The 18,908-nt window shown below is 42.1% G+C and overlaps 1 protein-coding gene across 13 annotated transcripts in view; it reads right to left on the bottom strand.

Annotated features, from left to right (window-relative positions):
• Dock7 (dedicator of cytokinesis 7) overlaps positions 1 to 8,066 on the bottom strand; it is a 156,493-nt gene extending 148,427 nt beyond the window's left edge. For 6 of the 13 annotated variants that reach the window (XM_090334708.1, XM_090334710.1, XM_090334712.1 and 3 more), the window contains exon 1: positions 7,910 to 8,060. In XM_090334708.1, the coding sequence (XP_090190834.1) occupies positions 7,910 to 7,947 (38 nt within the window). In that variant the 5' untranslated portion in view covers positions 7,948 to 8,060. Of the gene's footprint in view, positions 1 to 7,909 lie in introns of all 13 variants that reach the window. The other 7 variants (XM_090334707.1, XM_090334709.1, XM_090334711.1 and 4 more) reach the window with 4 other exon arrangements.
• Positions 8,067 to 18,908: the final 10,842 nt, after the last annotated feature.

Below are 18,908 nucleotides of genomic sequence, written 5' to 3'. Positions count from 1 at the left end.
GAACCCCAAACTCAGCCTCCTGAGTAGCTAGAATTATAGGCATGACACCCCCCTTTATGGGGATTTCACTATGATATTTCTCCACACGTACACACTGCACTTTGAACTAATTTACCTCTTCTGTATTCCTATTCCCTCCTCATCCCTTTGTCAGACAGTATTTGGTGGACTTCATTATGTTGTGTTTGGGTCTATATACAATGTCCTTTGAACCTTATCACCCTTCTGAATTCCCTTCTGATAATACAGTCTTCTGGGGATTGAACTCATGGTCTCACACTTGCTAGGAAGGTGCACTACTTTGCCATGCCCTACCACCCTTTTGCTTTGGTTATTTCTGAGATAGGGTCTTGAGTTTGTGCCAAAGACAGCTTGGATGGACCACAATCTTCCTACTTAATGTTTCCTGCATAGCTGGAGGGCAAATACACCAACAAATCTAGCTTTTTGTGGTGAAATAGGGTTTTGTTTACTTTTTGCATTGACTGGCCTCAAATTTCTGGTCTCCATCTCCTGAGTATCTGGGATTATAGGTTTAAAGCATTACACCACCCCTTACTAATATAATTTTAAACAAAACATGTTTGCACATTTTTAATACCTTCAAAAAACAAAAAAACTACATAGCATTCACAGGTGTAAAAACAAAAATAAGTAAATGGTTATCCTAAAAGTTAGAAGACTGAAATAATCTAAAGAATGAACAAAATTTTAAAAGAAGGAGTGTAAAAACAAAATTATAGAGGTGCCAGGAGTTTTGCCTAGTCGTAGAGTACCACATATACATAGAAAAAGCCAGAAATGGCCAAGCCCGGTGGCTCACGCCTGTAATTCTAGCTACTCAGGAGGCTAGATCTGAGGATCAAGGTTCAAGCCAGCCCAGGCACAAAAGGAAAAATAATAATAATAGAACAGTTTAAAAGCATAGCATTTGTAGGGATTCAGTGATAGTACCATATTACAGGAGGACAACCAAAGAAAAACAAGATTACAGATCATTTTAAGAGACAAGCAAGCATTTGGACTTAACTGAAACTAAGCTACTATATTTTTGAACAAAGAATGCAATAATGAAAGCTGCATCTTTAGGAAACTCGACAATAGGACCCGCGGTGGTTATGTGAAAGTGAAGTAATTAAATGTGCTCCAAAGTGGGAGTGTGGCAGTATCCATAAATTCTAAGCACTAGAGATAAAAGCAACACCTTAACTTACCATCAAAGAAAGCTATAATACCATAATAACATGTGTTGAGGGAGGAGGAAATAAAATATTTGTGGAGAAAAAAAACAACTCATGAAATTGGCAACAAAGAAATAAAAAGTATCATGGAGTTCTATGCTGGGTGGGAAGGGGGCTGGTGGTTCACCCCTGTAATCCTAGCCACTCAAAAAGATAAAATCTGAGGATCATGGTTCAAAGCTAGCACAACCAGGAAAGTCTTATAAGGCTTTTTTCTCTAACCATCAAAAAGCTGGAAGTAGAGTGTGGTTCAAGTAGTAGTGTAGTAGACTTGAGCAAAAAAGCTCAGGGACAGGACCCAATCCCTAAGGTCAAGCCCAGGACCAACACACACACACACACATGCACGCACGCACGCACGCACACACACACACAGTTCTATTATTCAAGAGCGTGGAGTGTGGAACATACAGTGGTAAAGCACGTGCCTAACATGTGCAAGGGTCTAGGTCCAATCCCTATTCCAGAAAAAAATATATATCATGAATTAGAGAATATGTAAGATTAACACATCCATATGGTCCAAGGATTCATGAGAATACGCAGGAAGTAGTCATGACTATATTATAGTGATAGGAAAAAATGTGACTAAAAAAGGAAGGATTGACAGCTAGAAATTCCTAACAATTGAAAACTCAACAGTTTTCTGCTTTGTAATGAGAAAGGCATAATTTTTTTGGGGGGGGTAAAGATGTTAGAAAGCCAGACATTAATTATTAGGGTTACATATGTACATATTCAGGAGGCTGAGAGAAAAAGGAAGATGAGTTTGTGGCCACTTTGGACCACAGAGTAACACTTTTGGAGATATGAGTTTCACAGATTTTCCTGCCTGGCTGACTCTGAACCACGATCCTCAGATCTCAGTCTCCTGAGTTGCTAGGATTACAGACTTGAGCCATGGACACTGGGCTAAGACTGTATCTTAAAAAAAAAAAAAAGTATCAGAAAGGAAAGGGAAAAGTATGGAATCAATGTTCTGAGGGAAGTAGAGAGAAATGTGTTTCAAAAGTACAACAAAATAGATAATAAGCTTTGGGGATAAGAGACTTTTCAAACTCAAGGAAAAGATGATTACATGACATAATGAACGAATAATATGTCTAGGTAGATAAGCAAAATGAAGGTTAGGCCAGTCGGGCTACATAAGTCTCAGAAAGACAAAGTGAGGGAAAGGGGTAGCAGGCAAGCAGGCAGAGGGACAAAGACAGAGACAAAAACAGAGAGGGCATGAAGAGAAATGGGGAGAATATGAAATGAACCTGATCAAAATAAAGCATTAATAAAAAGCACATGATAAATCATGCCTGCAATCCGAACTACTCTCAAGGCTGAGATTTAAGGATCACAGTTCAAAGATAGTACAGGCAGGAAAGTCTAAGAGACTCTTAACTCCAATAAACTATCCCTAAAAGAAGGCCAGAGCGGAGCTCTGGCTTAAGTGGTAGAAAGCCAGCTTTGAGCAAAGATACTCGGTGACAGCACCCAGGCCTGGTACACACACACACACACACACACACACACACACACACACACACACACACACAACTAGAACTGTCCTAGTCTAGTCTCCTTCTAACACTAATGTGCAGCTCAGGAGCTACAAATAGGGTACATATTCAGCAATGAAAATTAGTAATATGAAGTCTGTGCGTGTAGTTTATTCCCCTAATTATGTACCAAGTCCTCTGTTCAGTTCCTTCTTAACAGGGAAAAAAAATGGTAATAGTGAGATAAGTATAACAAAAGACCAAGGAAGGTATATTGAACAAAGAGCTGAAGCATGGTGAACTAAAATAGTTGATAATACATGGAACTATAAACTAAAAGTAGATTTTGCAGATTAAAAGATTTGGTCTAAAGCTTGGTGCTGGTAGCTCAAGTCTGTAATCCTACACACTCAGAAAGCTGAGGTCTAAGGACCTTCAAAACCAGTGAGGCAGGAAAACTTTATCTCCAATTAACTACTAAAAATGCCAGAAGTAGAGCTGTGGTCACATGGTAGAGCACTAGCCTTAAGCAAAACAGCTCAGGGACAACACCTAAACCCTAATTTCAAGTTCCAGAATGGACACATGGACACACACACACACACACACACACACACACACACACACACACACAACAAAAAACATTGGGTCTATCCAGCCAGAATCACTATCAAATAAAAATTTAAAATGGATTAAGTTTATATCAAAAAAAAAGAACAGAAACTTTCATTAAATAGAAAATGTAAAGCTACCATGGAAAATATTTTGCAGAAAGAAAATAGTAAAGCTGGGTACGGTGGCTCACATCTGTAATCCTAGCTACTAGGAGGCTGAGATGTGAGGATTGAGGTTCAAAGCAAACTGGGGCACTAAAAAGCCCATGAATTATTTCCAATCAGCAGAAAATTGGAAGTGGCGTTGTGGCTCCGGGGTAGGGCAGTAGCCTTGAGCTGAAGAGCTTAGGGACATGGTCCAGGGCCAGAGTTCAAGTGCCACGACCGACCAAAAAAGAAAAAAAGAAAAAGAAAATAGTCAAGTAAAAAAGAGTATAAGAGGGCTAAGAGCATGGGCTAGTGGTAGTGTGCTCTCCTAGCATGCTCAAAACCCTAGATTTGATTACCCGGAACCACATATACAGAAAAAGCCGGAAGTGGTGCTGTGGCTCAAGTGCCAGAGTGCTAGTTGAGTAAAAAGTGTCCAAGGACAGTGCCCAGGCCCTGAGTTCAAGCCCCAGGACTAGAAAAAAAAAAAGTATAATATCTAAAAGCAAGAAGACTAGGTGCCCAATTTAGGTAAATAGTAAGACTCTTTTCACGCCTCAAAGTCTTAACTAGAAAATGTTAGTAATAATGGCAAATCACATAGAAAGATGAATAGTAGTAGCTAAGATTTTTTTTTTTTTTTTTTTTTGCCAGCTCAGGGCCTGAGCACTGTCCTTGGACTTTCTCAAGGCTTAGCACTCTACCACTTGAGCCTCAGCACCACTTCCAGCTTTTTTCAATGTATGTGGTACCAAGGAATTGAACCTGGGTCTTTGTGCATCCTAGGCAAGCACTCTACCACTAGGCCAAACTCCTGGCCCGTAGCTAAGATTTTTTGAATGCCTATTCCAAACATAGGTCTAAGTATTTCAGATATGTTGATGCATTTAATTATTACATCACTTTTATAAAGGCTTTTATGCCTGTTTCTGGTGAAGAATCAGAGGCTGACCAACTATTCAGAAATACACACCTATTATGTGTTATAGGCAAAATTTAAGTCTGTATAATCTTGACCGCAGTGCCTGGTTATTCTTCACTATGATTTTCTGTCTCTTCAAGTTGTGAAGATAATGATGTAATACAAAGTCCCTTAAGTGTTCACAAATGTCCATCCTCCAATCTTAAGTAATAGAACAAAATAATTCCGGTCAAAATCCCAGATCATTAATCTGCAGTCAATATTCCATAAATGCATGGGTATGTCCTAAATAAGCAGCAACTAGGGGCCAGGAGTTTGACCTAGTGGTAGAGTGCTTGCCTAGCATGCACAAAGACCTTGGTTCGATCCCTGGGTACCACATACATAGAAAAAAAGCCAGAAATGGTGCTGAGGCTCAAGTGGTAGAGCCTTGAGAAAGTCCAAGGACAGTGCTTAGGCACTGAGCTCAAGCCCAGGACTGGCCAAAAAAAATAATAAATAATAAATAAATAAATAGCAACTACTGAGAAGTGAAGAAGCAATTACTTGATATGTACAAAACCCATCTTGCTTTTCTATGTTGAGCTGAGCTAAGCAGTCAAAAATGAATAAAAGAGCTTTCAGCAATTACCAAATCACAGCCTTAAAAAACAACAGTACCACATGCAAAGGGCTAAAAAAATAACTGAGCCAGAAAGAAATCACAGTAAGTCCTTCTAAAGTAAACATTTTCTGGACCATCTTGAAGCTTCAAAGAAAGGAAAGAAGCAAGAAAAGAAAGAGAAGGAAAGGAAAGGGAGAGAGGGAAGGGAAAGAAGAGGAGACAAAAGAGTTGGGAAGAAAAGAAGGAAGGAAAAACAAAAGGTTTAAAGCAGTAATAGGTTTTGCATGGTACAACCAATTTTGTGTATGCACACCACAGAAAAGATTGCCACTTCCAAGAAACAGTTCTGAACCTCATATTATAAATATTATAATAAAATAATCAATGCTTAGCACTTAGAAGCATTGATTTCCTTAATTCTCACAAGAACTTTATGGAGGAAAGCCTCCATACGATTACCCTAACTTTATATAGGGAAAATGAAGTAGAAGGAGGGTGAAGGAACTAGCCTAAGTGGCAGGACCTAGACTGCCAAACCTAGTGTCTCGCTAGAATTTGTGTCACATCTCCTCTAGAAAATTTAAGAAGCAGAACAAGAATTTATTGAAACACATTACCATATTTTGTAACGAGAAGGAAAGCAAGTTTCATTCATAGTTAGCAGACAGTGATTATCTAGTGCAGCTATGTCATTGGCTTCCCTCACAGTTAAGTCTTCACATTCTCCCTGGATAGTTACATCAGTTCCAATGGCTTCAATTACAACCTACTTGCTGATGATTCTCAGATCTACAACTCTGGCTCAATCTCTCTTCTGCATCTTAAACCTGCACCAATAACTAAATAGATGTTCTCTATTTAAATGATTCATGAGCTCTCAAAATCTACTTGCCCACAATTGAGTCATTTCCACCCAACATTTCTCACTCTCAAAACCCTCTCATACTCCCTCTTAATAACTGCTTTCATCATCGACTTGGCTGCCCAGGTACAAGCCTGGATGTCAGTGTCCCCAATCTTCCTCACATTTCATATGCAGTAACTCACTAATCACTGTCACAACTACATAAGTCTCCAAGCAGCACATCTCTTCGTTCTCATTTGCTTGATTTAATAACTTTACAAGGCTATTTTTATTTGCATTTTGGGCTATTTTATACAAGTTAATTGTGTTTTTTCTTGTAGCTAGTCCTGTCTAATAACAAACTCCACTAACGGAAATCAAGCCTTCTAAGTATTTTATGTCTTACTTGCATTTACTCTATCAGCACATTTTCAAAGAAAATTTTGGGTTATATTACAAAGAATTATCCAAATGTATTAATACATCTTTGCTTAATGACATTACCTTCAAAAATAAAATTTAGTTCTTTTACAAAAATCAAAGAAACCAATTAAGTTCCTATTCCCTGTGTAAATTACCCTACTTAGAATAAATATTCAAGAACAGTTAGTATGGGTCTCCAAGTACACTAAGCACTGTACACAAGAGGCCTTTTAATGATCAAAATAATCCTATAATCTCCACTTTTCAGATAACTAAAACTTAAAGAGTTACAAAAACAACAGTATCTGAACCCATGGCAGAATCCACCAGGAGAGCCCATGCTGTTCAGAACTTGCTATTTTGCCTCTTAAGAAAAAGAAGTGGGTTTTAAAAACGGGAAAGGGGGGGAAAAATCTCCTATGAAAGAGATGTTGGTTTAAAATGAAAAGTGTGTCCCTCAAAAAAAGGGAGTTAGCAATCTCGAGGTCTAGTTAAGACAGATCTTTTCTGGTTGATCCAAAAACCTCTAAGATATGTCAGCAAACTAAAGACTCAGAGCCACAGAAATAAATCCAACTAATCAAAAAGAGGGTACTTCATTTGGATGTTTCTATTCTTGGAATGCCATTAATTCAAAGAAATAGTTTTATTAAAACCAAAAAATGTCAAATGCCTTATGGGTAAGCTAATTCCACAAAGAGATTCTCCAAATACTAGAATCCTCCACAGGAATATTGGGGGGGGGGTGGATGCTGGGGAAAGAGAATGCAGGTAGTAGACTGAGAGAGAGAGTGAGTGTGAGTGTGTGTGTGTGTGTGTGTGTGTGCTGGGGGAGGGGGAGAGAAAGCAGGTAAACTGAGAAATCTCAGCGAGGCCAAGGCAGAAAGAAAACCCACTGCCCTGCATCCATCTTCCACAGGAGGCGACCAGAAGAGACTCAGGGGCAGGGAAGAGGGGGTGCACCTTTACATTCACTCGCTAAAACCCTGCAAGATTGGGCTGGGAAGGGGGGGAGCAACAGCCCTCAACTTTGCATTTTAGGCTCAGTGTGAATGAAGTCTTAGTGCCCAGCCTGGAGCCGGCGGGGTGGGGGGAGGGGGTGGAGAACAGGGGCCTCCTCGCCCGCCCGCCGCTCCTTTTGTCGGGGTGCGCCTCCGTGGACGGGGGGCGAGCCGGGGAGGGGCGGGGAGCGGGAAGCAGGGAGGGGGCGAGCCTTCCCCGCCGCCGCCGCCCCGGGGTACCACACAAAGAATTTGGGAAGCGCCGGCGGTCGGTCGACGAGCTTCCCCTACCCGCGCGCCAGCCCGCCCGCCCGGCCGCGAGCCGCCGCCGAACTCCAGGCTGGGCCGCGGCCCAGAGGCAGCGCAGCGTCCCAGGCCGCGCCGTCTCGGCACCCCCCCCCTCACACACACACCGGAGCCCCGGGCCGCGGTCCCCCGCGCGGAGGCCGGGGTGGTCCGCCCGGCGTCGCGAGGCCTCGGCGGCGCCCGCGCAGCCGGCCGCCTACCACCCCCACCCCGGCTCCTCAGAACCCCGCGGCGCCGGCGCCGCCACACCCACCCGCCTCCCAGGCCTGGCCGCCCAGGCTCCCCGCGCCTGCTCCGGCCCGCGCCGAGAGAGGTACCTGCTGATCTTCTGGGCGAAGGCGCGGCGCTCAGCCATGGCTGCTCCGGCTGAGGGGAACGCGAAGGCGGCGGCGCGGGGCTGGGCGCGGACCGGCGGGCGCGCGCCTCCGCTCGCCGGGGCCTCCGCTCGCGCTCCCTCCGTCGCGGCCTCCGCCAGTCCCCGCTCCGGACCCGCGAGGTTGAGGGCTGGCGGCCCGCGCCGGGAACGAGTCCTGCCGTAATGCTCCGGAGAGGCGCGCGCGGAGAAACCGCCGCTCCGTCCCCTCCCCTCCGCCCCGCTCCCCTCCCCTCCGCGCGTCAGTCCCCGCGGGAGCCGGGAGCCCGGCTGCGGCCGGCCGGAACCTCGAGGAAGAACGGGGGGTGTGGAGGGGTCCCCGACTCCACGGGTCGGCACCACCCCGAGGACGCGCGGGCGGGGGGGGGGGGGCGGGGGAGTCGACGACCGGGCGGTCCCTAAAAGGGAGAGAAAGAAATGGAAGATGGGCTTTGGCGCCCGGGACGGCTGGGCCCGCGCGTGGGCCGCGCCCATCCAGGAGCACTGTTTTGTTTTCTCTTGGATTCTTCTTGCTTTCTGCCTGGACCTCGTGAGTGGGGTCTGACTGGAGAAACAAATGGTTTGCCTAGCAGAGATGGGACCCCCCCAAACCCTTTCTCCTGCAGAGATTGCCGTGATCCTGGTGGATCTGTGGTGCGGGGCCAGGCTCGGTCTCCTAATTTCCACAGCAGCGTTGTAATTGCTTTGTAATTATCTGCATTTTAGAGGGAAGGGAATTGGCTAAGCGACTAGGCCCGGGTCACACACTGGGGAAACTTTTCCACTGAGATTTCAAATCAAGAGCCCAGGTCTTCGCTTTGCTTTGTTTTGTTTGCTGATCCTGGGACTTGAACTCAGAGCCCGGACGCTATCCCTGAGCCTTTTTGTGCCCAAGGCTAGAGCTCTACCATTTGGAGATAAGAGTTTCACAGACCTTTCTGCCCAGGCTGGCTTTGAACTATGATCCTCAGATCTCTGAGTAACTAGGATTGCAGGCATCAGCCAGTGGACACCCAGGCCTTTTCTTTGAGGACAGTTTTGTTTTGTTTTCCTGCAGTAGTACTCTGTGAGTTAATCTGATTACTAACTCCTTTTTGAAGTCTCATTTCATATACTTACATATTCCTGGGTAAGCTCATGTTTCTTACCTTCTTCTTGATACTGAGGCTGAACTCAAAGCCAGGATGCTTTTGCTTAGCTTTATTTGTTCAGTGCTGGTGCCCTACTACTTGAGTCACAACTCCACTTTGTTACCAATTAATCGGGGCAGCTTTGAACTATGATTCCCAGATCTCAGCCTCCTGAAGAGCTGGGATTACTTGTGTGCTCAGCCACCAAGGCCTGCCTGATCCTTACCTTTTGGTGCTCTGTTAAATAATCTCTGTGTTTACTGATAGAACTGACTTCCTATCATCTGTTAACAATTCCATTGGAATTCCGTAGTTTCTAGAATGTTTGCTTTTTCATACACATTTACTGATTTATGAAATTAAGAAAAAAAAAGCCCGGTTTATTGTGGTACCTTAAGGCATCCTAAATAGTGCAGGCTTTTAGGAATTTAACAAGTATATGTATTTATTATTATTACATTCCTGCTTGTCCTTGTAGTTCTTGATAGATAGGTTTTCGTCTCTTCTACCATTAGAAAATCTGCAGTTTTACCTGGGTGGGGTGGCAAATGCCTGTAATCCTAGCTACTCTGGAGGCTGAGATCTGAGGATCATAATTCAAAGCCAGCCTGGGCACTAAAGACCTGGAGACTCTTATCTCTAGTTAACTACTAGAAAATCAGAGACTCTTATCTCTAATTAACCACTGGAAAAACCAGAAGTGGTGTTGTGGCTTCAGAGATAGGGTGGTAGCCATGAGCTGAAGAGCTCAGAGACAACACCCAGGCCCAGAGTTCAAGTCCCACCACCCACCAAAATAAAAAAGAAAATCGGCAGTTTGGAGGAGACATTAGGTCACTTGTCCTGTCACACCTTGAATCAGAGGTGAAAGCGTCCATTACTCAGAACTATAGCTTCCTGTCTAGTGCTTTAACCCAGGTGAGAGGTTTGATTTCTTTGTATAACAGGGCTTATTCCAACAACATGCTGATTTAAAAATAGTTGTTTTCTTGGAGACAGAAAATAGATCTGTGCAGCGAGAACATATACTTAGCTTCTACCTAAGTGTACAACCACTTAGCTTAAATCTAGTTCACCTTTGTGAACTGCTTTAGCAAGTTTGAGTCCATTGACAAAGATGAAGCAGCTATTCAGAATGATATACAGAGATTATACTATACTTAACCCCTTGATAGGTACCCACTCATATTCTGCCAATTTTTCACCATGTGACCTTACGCAAGTTATTTAGCCTCCTCTCTAAAATGGAGGAACTAGTTGTACTTATTGGAAGGATATTGGAATGATTCTTTAGAATCGTTAATTTATGTCAGTGTCTTAAAATAGGATCTGGCACACGGTAAGTATTAATGATTAGCTGTTACTATCACTTATTCACTAGACATAAACTAGTCCTGGGTGTTTGATAGCCCCTGAATCAGTTCTCTTCTTTCATGCTCCAAGCCAGATGTTGTTGGCCTTTATCTCTGCTTGCCAAACATCTTTTCTGTACTCTCTTAGAGACTGATCACATTTCACTCTGAATAGTTCTTTGTATACATGACTCACTGACTGCCAAAGTGTATAAAAGGACATTGCATGCACTGTGAAGCTTGCTGGAAACATTTAGAACAAGATGAAGACAAGCAAGACCAAGCGCCACAGAGTAAAAAGTCTGAGGAGCACTCCAAGCAGGGGCATATTCCAGACTCCTCCCCTCAGGAAGAGCTGGTAGTCACTGACCAAATCCAGGATGGGCCAGTTTTCATGTTCCACATGGGTCCAGTATCAAGGAAAAGTATATGTGGATGGAGCTTAACAACTGGAGTAAAAGTAGAATTGCTTTGGCTGACAAGCATTCATATTCCTATACCTCTCTCTCTCTTTTCTATACACATAGACACACACACACACACACACACCCCTACCTCTATATACTGTGCTTCTAAAGAGCTGTTTCTCTAGTCCCAAACAAGTAGGCCAGCACATATCCATGGCTTCTGTGTCTAAAGATGGCACATAAATCAAGATCATCAGGCCCAATCCAAATAAAAATAAAAAAAAACCAGAGAACTACTTAAAGAACGCCTAACTGAAAGTGAAGTACCACATAGCAGGGAAGAGAACAAAAAACTGAAGAGGACTTGTCCTGTCTTCCCAGCTACTCTAGAGGCAGACATAGGAGGATCTGGGTCCAAGGCCAACCCAGGCAAAAACATGAGACAACTGAAAATAACAGTTTCATCACTTTGAAATGGAGACCGAAAGACTGTGTATTTCAGGCCAGCCTAGGCTACAGAGTGAGGTAAAAAGTGTTGGAAGTGGTGCTGCTGCTCAAGTGGTAGAACTCTATCTTTGAGCTGAAGAGCTCAGGGACAGTGCCCAAGCCCAGAGTTCAAGCTCCACAGCCAACCAAAAAAAAAAAAAATAGTTGATGAGAATAAGAAATTGAAACCTTCATATTATTACCTCTCCTAAGTGTGTATCCAAAGGAAATACACAGGTCTACATTAAAAACATGAACCCATATGTGCATCAAATGATGAGCAGAAAACTATGGCTTATTTATACAATAGATTAATAATTTAGCAATGGAAAGAAAGATGGTTCTGATACATGCTAAGATATGGGTGGCAATCTTGAAAACCATGCCGAGTTACATAATCCAGTCAGAAAGGAAAACATGCTGCATGATATTGTTTATATGAACTGTCCAGAAGTAGAAAGTGGATTTATAGTTCCCAAGAACTAAGAGGAAGGTGGGATGGGAAGTGACTGATAATAAGAATCAGGTTTTCTACTCTCCTCTTCCTTCCTCTCTTCTTCCCTCCCTCTTCCTTCATTCCCTTTGTCTTTATGCTCCATTCAAAAGTCTTTGTTCTATTCCAAAGTGTCTCCACAAAATCTACTTCACTGACTACTTGAATAAATATCTTAAGTGCTAGTATATGCCAGGATGTGGTAGTATTCTGTGGATGAGAAAAACAGTTCTTACTATCCAGGAAGTATATGGGAGAGGATGGAAGTAAATAGGCTATGCTTTGAGTTGCACTTTAGGAATACATGGGAGAGCATTATAGCTGGTCCTGGAGTGATCAAGAAAATTAGTTCTAAACGCCTACTAGAAACTAGACCGACAGGGAAAAACTGAGGGTGGAGACTGGGCTTTCTGGGCAGTGTTTAAAAGAGCATGTCCAAATGCACTGAGATATGTGGGCTTGGCTTATTCTGTGAAACCACAAATAGCTCTGTGTGGTTGGAGCTTACAAGTATAACATAGGGAGGGGCAAGCGAGCAATCCTGAACAGCTAAAGCAAAGGCTAGTCTGTGAAGGGCTTGGTTTTCCAGACTAAGGAATGTAAAGTACACACTATGTCCAAGGCTCTGGGTTTGTTTCCAGTATTACAAAAAAATAAACCATGGTATAATAGTACGTGCTTATAATCTTAGTACTCAAGAAAAGACAACTGAGTTTGAGGTTAGCCTGTCTCAAAATAATAATGAGGGGAGGGGTTCTTAAAAAAGGGACAGGTGTGGGGCTGGGAGTTTGGCCTAGCGGTTGAGTGCTTGCCTAGCATGCACGAAGACCCGGGTTTGATTCCTCCGTACCACATACATAGAAAAAAGCCGGAAGTGGTGCTGAGGCTTAAGTGGTAGAGCTCTGCCCTTGAGAAAGTCCAAGGACAGTGCTCAAGGCCAGGTCTGGGGAAAAAAAAAAGGGACAGGTGTGGCTGGGCCCAGCATTCTCTGCTTCCTGGTTTGAGATGTAATCTTTTTTTGTTTTTTCACTATTGCTATCAACCATAAGGCATATATCATCTACGGGGCAGCCCTCCCAGCAGAGCCTGAACCTCTAAAACATCCAGCTGAGTAAACCTCTTTTCTTCATGGGTAGCCTGTAAGGAGAGGAGATTTGGTGAGAAAGTGAAGGATATAATTCAGATTTGTGCAAGTCAAATTTGAAGTGTGTGTAGGACATTCAGACAGAAATGTCCAAGGAGGCTAAGTTTGGAATCATCAGCATTTACAGGCAATTTCAAAATTAGAGATGGCATGTTATTTGAGAATGTGTGAACTGAAAAAAGAAAAGGAAAGAAAAGACTGAGGAAAGAAACTAAATTTGCAAAGACAAAAATGGAGAAGAGATGAGCAGGCTAGGAAAAAACTGGAACAGAGGAGAAAAAGGAGGCAATATGGTGTCATGGAAGTCAAGGAAAGAGCTTTTAAAGAAAGAAAAATAAGAGACTGGGTACTGGAGCGTGGGTGCTCATACCTGTAATCACAGCTTACTCATGAGGCTGAGAGCTGAGGATCCCAATTCAAAGCCAGCCCAGGCAGGAAAGTCCATGAGACTCTTATCTCCAATTACGAGAAAACCGGAAGTGGCATTGTAGCTCAAAGTGATAGAGTAATAGCCTTGAACAAAGAGAGCAAGGACAGCGCCAAAGCTCTGAGTTCAAGCCCCACAACTGCCTGACAAAAAGAAAAAAAGAAGAAAAATAAAAGAAGCACTGTGAAGATATCCCCAAGGAAAACAATTAAAAAGCCTGTGATTTCTTTGAGGACAGCCACTTGTTAGAGAAATGGAACTTATGTGAGAGCAATCATGGCAGAAGCCTTAAAAATTGTTGGGATCATTCAAGGACTGTGACATAATAAGCTCACATAAAGATTAGCAAATTGGGCTGGGAATGTCTTAGTGGTGGAGTGCTTGCCTAGCATACATGAAGCCCTAGGTTTGATTCCTCAGTAGTACCACACATACCTAAAAGGCTGAAAGTAGCACCAGGGCTCTATTATGCTAGCCTTGAGCAACAATGCCCCAGCCCTGAGTTCAAGCCCCAGGACTGGCAATAAAAAAAATAGCAAATTTTGCTGTTTGTATCATGACAATTTGAAATCCATTTTATACCAGGTCTCCCTCTCCTATTCCTTAGCCTTTCCATCTGCTGCCCCTTTGTCATTATTGCCCAACTAATTGTAATGAATAATGCCTTATTAAAGGTACTGTGAGAAATCTAAACACTATGGAGTATGATCAAGTCAATGGAACTGACTCCCACACAAACTCATGCAGTCAAATGACTGCACATCCAGACTGGCCACGCTCTCTCTAACCATGTTAAAAGCTTTTCATTGTTATATCTTGGTTCTTCCTGCATTTAGACACCTTTGATATGATTCTTACAACATTCATATTGTAAAGATAGTACACTTCATGAAAGGACTTGATAGCCCAGTAGTGAAAAACTTGGGCATCAAAATTGAGGCAGTTTTACTATATCACCCAGGAATTTCATTTCAGTTCACAAAACTTTAGATTCCTGATCTACAGAATGATAATGGCAATAATATAAATGGTGTTAGGAAAATGGAGGAGGAAGAAAAAAGGCCAGACTTGATCTTTAACAGGCTAGGACTGTTTATTGAGGCACAGCAACAAGGGGCAACAAACTTCCTATGGGACTGAGTAGGGTTGGAGTTGAGCTTTTATGGGGTTTTTCCTACTAAATCTAGGCATGGTTCTAATGTTACATAAATGATGCATGGATGAACTGCATAGTATAGGATGTTATAAATGTGCCTTCTTTGTGAGTTAATGACTTGGAATTTCTTCCTGTGTTGGTGGTGATGACTTTTTGCTGGTGCGTCTACTCTTTCCCACACAACCCCTTTATGATAAGAACATAGCTCAAATGTCTATATATGCCTAACACTTCACTCTCTGCTGGAAATTTAGCAACAAATAAAGCTGAGTAGTTAAGGGCATCACCCTAGGCAGAGATATGTAAACAGAAAACTGCTATAAAACTAAAAATAAGTCATGTTGAGGCCATAGATTCAGTCACTTTCTTATCTGATTAATAACTCTGCTGCTTTCCATGAACAGTAGCTGTGATCCATTTTTCTTCTATTTTGTTATAACAAATTACTTCTGTAAGCTTCCATTTCCTTATATATAAAACAGAAATAGAAATAAGTATATATAAAAACATGATTTGACCATGAAGATCAAATTAAATATATATAATAATATAAAATAAAGGACTTCAACAATGAGTACCATGTGAGAAGATTTTTTTTAATTTATAGTTTAAGGGACACTTTTGGTTACACCTTTTCTTTGCCAGGGTCAAAGGACTGTCCTTGGGCTTTCTCAAGGCTAGAGCTCTACCACTTGAGCCACAGTACCATTTCTGTCTTTTTCCATGTGTATGGTACCAAGGAATCAAACTGGGTCTTCGTGCATGCTAGGAAAGCACTGTACCACTAGGCCACAATCCCGGCCCTAAGGGACTCTGTTAGTAAAGATTTTTTAAGTTTTGTGAGCTGGTCTTGGGGTTTGAACTCAGGGCCTGGGCACTGTCCCTGAATTTTTTTTCTCAAGGCTAGCACTTTACCACTTGAGTCACAGGTCCACTTCCATCTTTTTTGGTAATTAGTTGGAGTAAGAGTCTCATAGACATCTTTTCAGACTGGCTTCTATCCTCAGATCTCATCCTCCTGAACAGAATTATAGTCATGAACTACCAGTACCCTGCTGGGAAAGGTTTTTAGAAATGCTCATATCTCTAAATCTAACCGAAAAAAATGAATGCTATGGGAGTTTCTGTCATAATTTGGATCTTGAGTGAAAAAGAAAACCTCTCATGTATTAAAGTCTTGGTCATCACCAGGATATACTATTGCAAAGGTATTGTGGAATTTTAGTAGGAGGAATCTTGTGCGAGGTCCATAGAGGAGTGGGTCCAAGGGAGACTGTAAGACTTCTGTCCCTTCTTCCTCTCTTTTACTTACTGCTCATGAAGTGAATGGTTTGTTGTCATGGTTCCCACCATGAATCCCATTTTGCAATGGAATCAAACAAATCATGTCCAGAACTAAGCACCATAATAACTCTTTTCTCTTTACAAGTTTATTGTCTCAGGTATGCTGCAGTTGCAGAATGCTCGCAAACACGTTCTATTTTGCAACATTAAAATTGAAAAATACCAAATGTCCAACAAAATAGCTCACTGTGAAGTGTTTAAAAAATGTCTTGTAGTATGTCGCTTGAAGTTTGGGGGTCTCTAAAATAACATCACTCTTATTTATTTGTATTCTGATAGCAGCCTCTCTTGAGTAGGAAAGCCTGGAAATAAAGAATGGGCTATAGCTTATACATGGAAATGTGCTTTTTCATGAAATGTCATGTGGCTCCTTCTTAGGAATAATCTCTAGGAACTTGTGGACTGATTATCATTGTATTGCTTTCTGTCCCTGTATTAACTCTTCTAAATTGCTCTCTGCAAAATAGATCTGGGCCCTTTAAAGACATTTTTCCTGTAACAGAGACCTTGGAGTCTTGTCAGTAAAGGGTGATGATAGTGAGTCATTGCAGGAAGAATTGAGTATTCTCCCTGTGCTTCCTTGGCAGGTTGTGGCCAACAACCCAGTGACCACTAGCTTCCTATTAATCTCATTGTTTAAAGTGCCTCTGATGAATAGTTTTCCCACCACCCCAACAGGGTGAATTCCTGGCAAGTTCTACTGGCAAGTTTTCGCCAAATTCTATTCTACCAGTGCAACACCCCAGTGATATATCTGCCATCCAGTAAGCCACAAACAGGCCCTTTCTATGAAGATCAAGATCTTAAGCCTGTGGTATGAGAATGGAATTATTCTTGGCACACACCCTCAGCCCTAGCTGTAGCTTGTATATTTGCTGAATCTGTATGATTTAGAATGCTTTACTCCATACTAGTGAAGATATTGTTACTCTCATCCCTTTCTTTATATCAAATTAATATTTAATTTACACTCCTCAAATTGCTATGTGATTTTCCCCCTCCTGATTGATCCAGAATGACACATCATGGCTCTAGGCAAAGCTAGCTTTATGTTAGGGGACTCATAGGTGAAATCAAAGAAATAATACTAACATCTTCCAAAAACTAATGGTGCTTTTGTAGGTATATATTAAGAGTCACTGAGCTAGTGGAAGGTACTTATAGATTCTCTACCACTGGCTGAAGCTGAAACCTCTTAGAACACTGAGGTATTCTGAGAATAGTAAAGGCTGAGGCTTGCTGGCCAGTAGTTATTTTCATTCTTTTGTCATGGGGCTTTATCTAAATATCCCTTTTAAGTCTTCCTTTAATATTCAGCTTTTGCCAAATCTCAGAAATATTTGTTTTTAATAACAGGGTTACCCTACTCAAAAGGTAGCTCTACACTCCTCTTGTGCATTTCCTATCTTTCGGGTGAAAAGTAGGAGTTAATTTACTCCTGATTCGCAGATGATAAAATCTATATATCTAGGCAAGGTATGGTAGTATATTCCAGTAATCTGTTATATGAGAGGCAGAAATGAGACCAGCCTGAACAAAATGTAGATAGAGATGAGACTCTATCTCAAAAACAAGCTGGATGAGGTGGTACGGGCCTGAAATCTCAGCTGTGCAGGAGACAGAGGTTGAAGGATTACTATCTAAGTCAAGAACACCAAAGTCTACCTGAAAAATAGGCTAAAGCAAAAGAAACTAGATATGGTAGAGCACCTGCCTAGCAAGCTTGAAGGCCTTGAGTTCAAACAAAATGCCTTCTCTTATTTGTTAGTTTGCATCCTTAACAAGCACCATCTCTATCCTCTTTTATAATAGGAAGACAAGTGACATTTCCTATTGTATCTAAGGTTCTGGTAGTTCAGTAGGTACTGTACAGTAGACTGTGGAGCGTAGACTGACTGAGAAGTGACACAGGAGACAATGTCTAACAGAAGATACCTAAGAAAGCTAGCAATTGAGTCAGGCACTGAAGCCCAGGTGTGTAATCCTAACTACCCAGAAGGCTGAGACCTGAGGATATCAGTTCAAAGCTAACCCAGACAGACAAATAAAAAAGGATCTTATCTCTTATTAACCAGCAAAATGTTGAAAGTGGATGAGTGGCCCAAGTGGTAAATCACAAGCCTAGAGCAAAAAAGTCAAATGAGAACCAGAGGCCCTAAGTTCAAACTCCAATACACATACTCCACTCTCCCCATCCCCAAACACATACATACACACAAAAAGGAAGTTGACTGTTTAGAGTTTTCTAGAGAAAAGACTCATAAGCAATCTTAGCTGCTACTTGGGAAAAAGGTTAACCTCCCTTCACTTTCTAATTGCACCTATCCCTGTCTTCTCCAAGAGTTCTTCCTTTGAAAGTTCTCCCTGAGGTATATTTATCCCCACTTTTTCTTTTCTTTTCTGAGAAGTTGGAGAAAAACCATATAAACAAATCAATATGATTTGGTTTCTTCTGGCTGCTCCCCTAAGGATAACCCTATCTATGTGAGGTTTGTTAATCCAATCAGAGTTTACTTTCTTTTTTTTTTTTTTTTCCCAGTCCCGGGACTTGAGCATTTTCCTTGGGCTTTTTCAAGGGTAGACCTCTATAGCACCATTTCTGGCTTTTTCTATGTTTGTGGTACCAAGGAATCAAACCCAGATCTTCTTGCATGCTAGGCAAGCACTCTACCAGTAGCTCCAACTCTCAGCCTGGCATCTTACTTTTTAATATAGCAAGTGAGTGGTTTGAATAGATATACTAAACTGAGAGAATTGGGGCTACCTGGCACAGATTGGTTCTGGTGGCATCACACTTACTTTACTTGGAAAAGTTTTCATTTAATCTCTGTGCACTCTGAGCATGTCAGTAGTGTTTTTTTTTCTTCTTTCTTTCTTTCTTTCTTTCTTTCTTTCTTTCTTTCTTTCTTTCTTTCTTTCTTTTTTTTTTGCCAGTCCCTGACCTCAGGGCCTGAGCACTGTCCTTGGACTTTCTCAAGGCTAGAACTCTACCACTTGAGCCACAGCACCACTTCTGGCTTTTTCT

The sequence above is a fragment of the Megascapheus bottae genome, chromosome 6, assembly GCF_031878675.1.
Source record: "Megascapheus bottae isolate mThoBot1 chromosome 6, mThoBot2.hap1, whole genome shotgun sequence".
Lineage (NCBI taxonomy): Eukaryota > Metazoa > Chordata > Mammalia > Rodentia > Geomyidae > Megascapheus > Megascapheus bottae.
The sequence above is the reverse complement of the archived record's forward strand: the minus strand, read 5'-3'. Positions and strand labels throughout refer to the sequence as shown.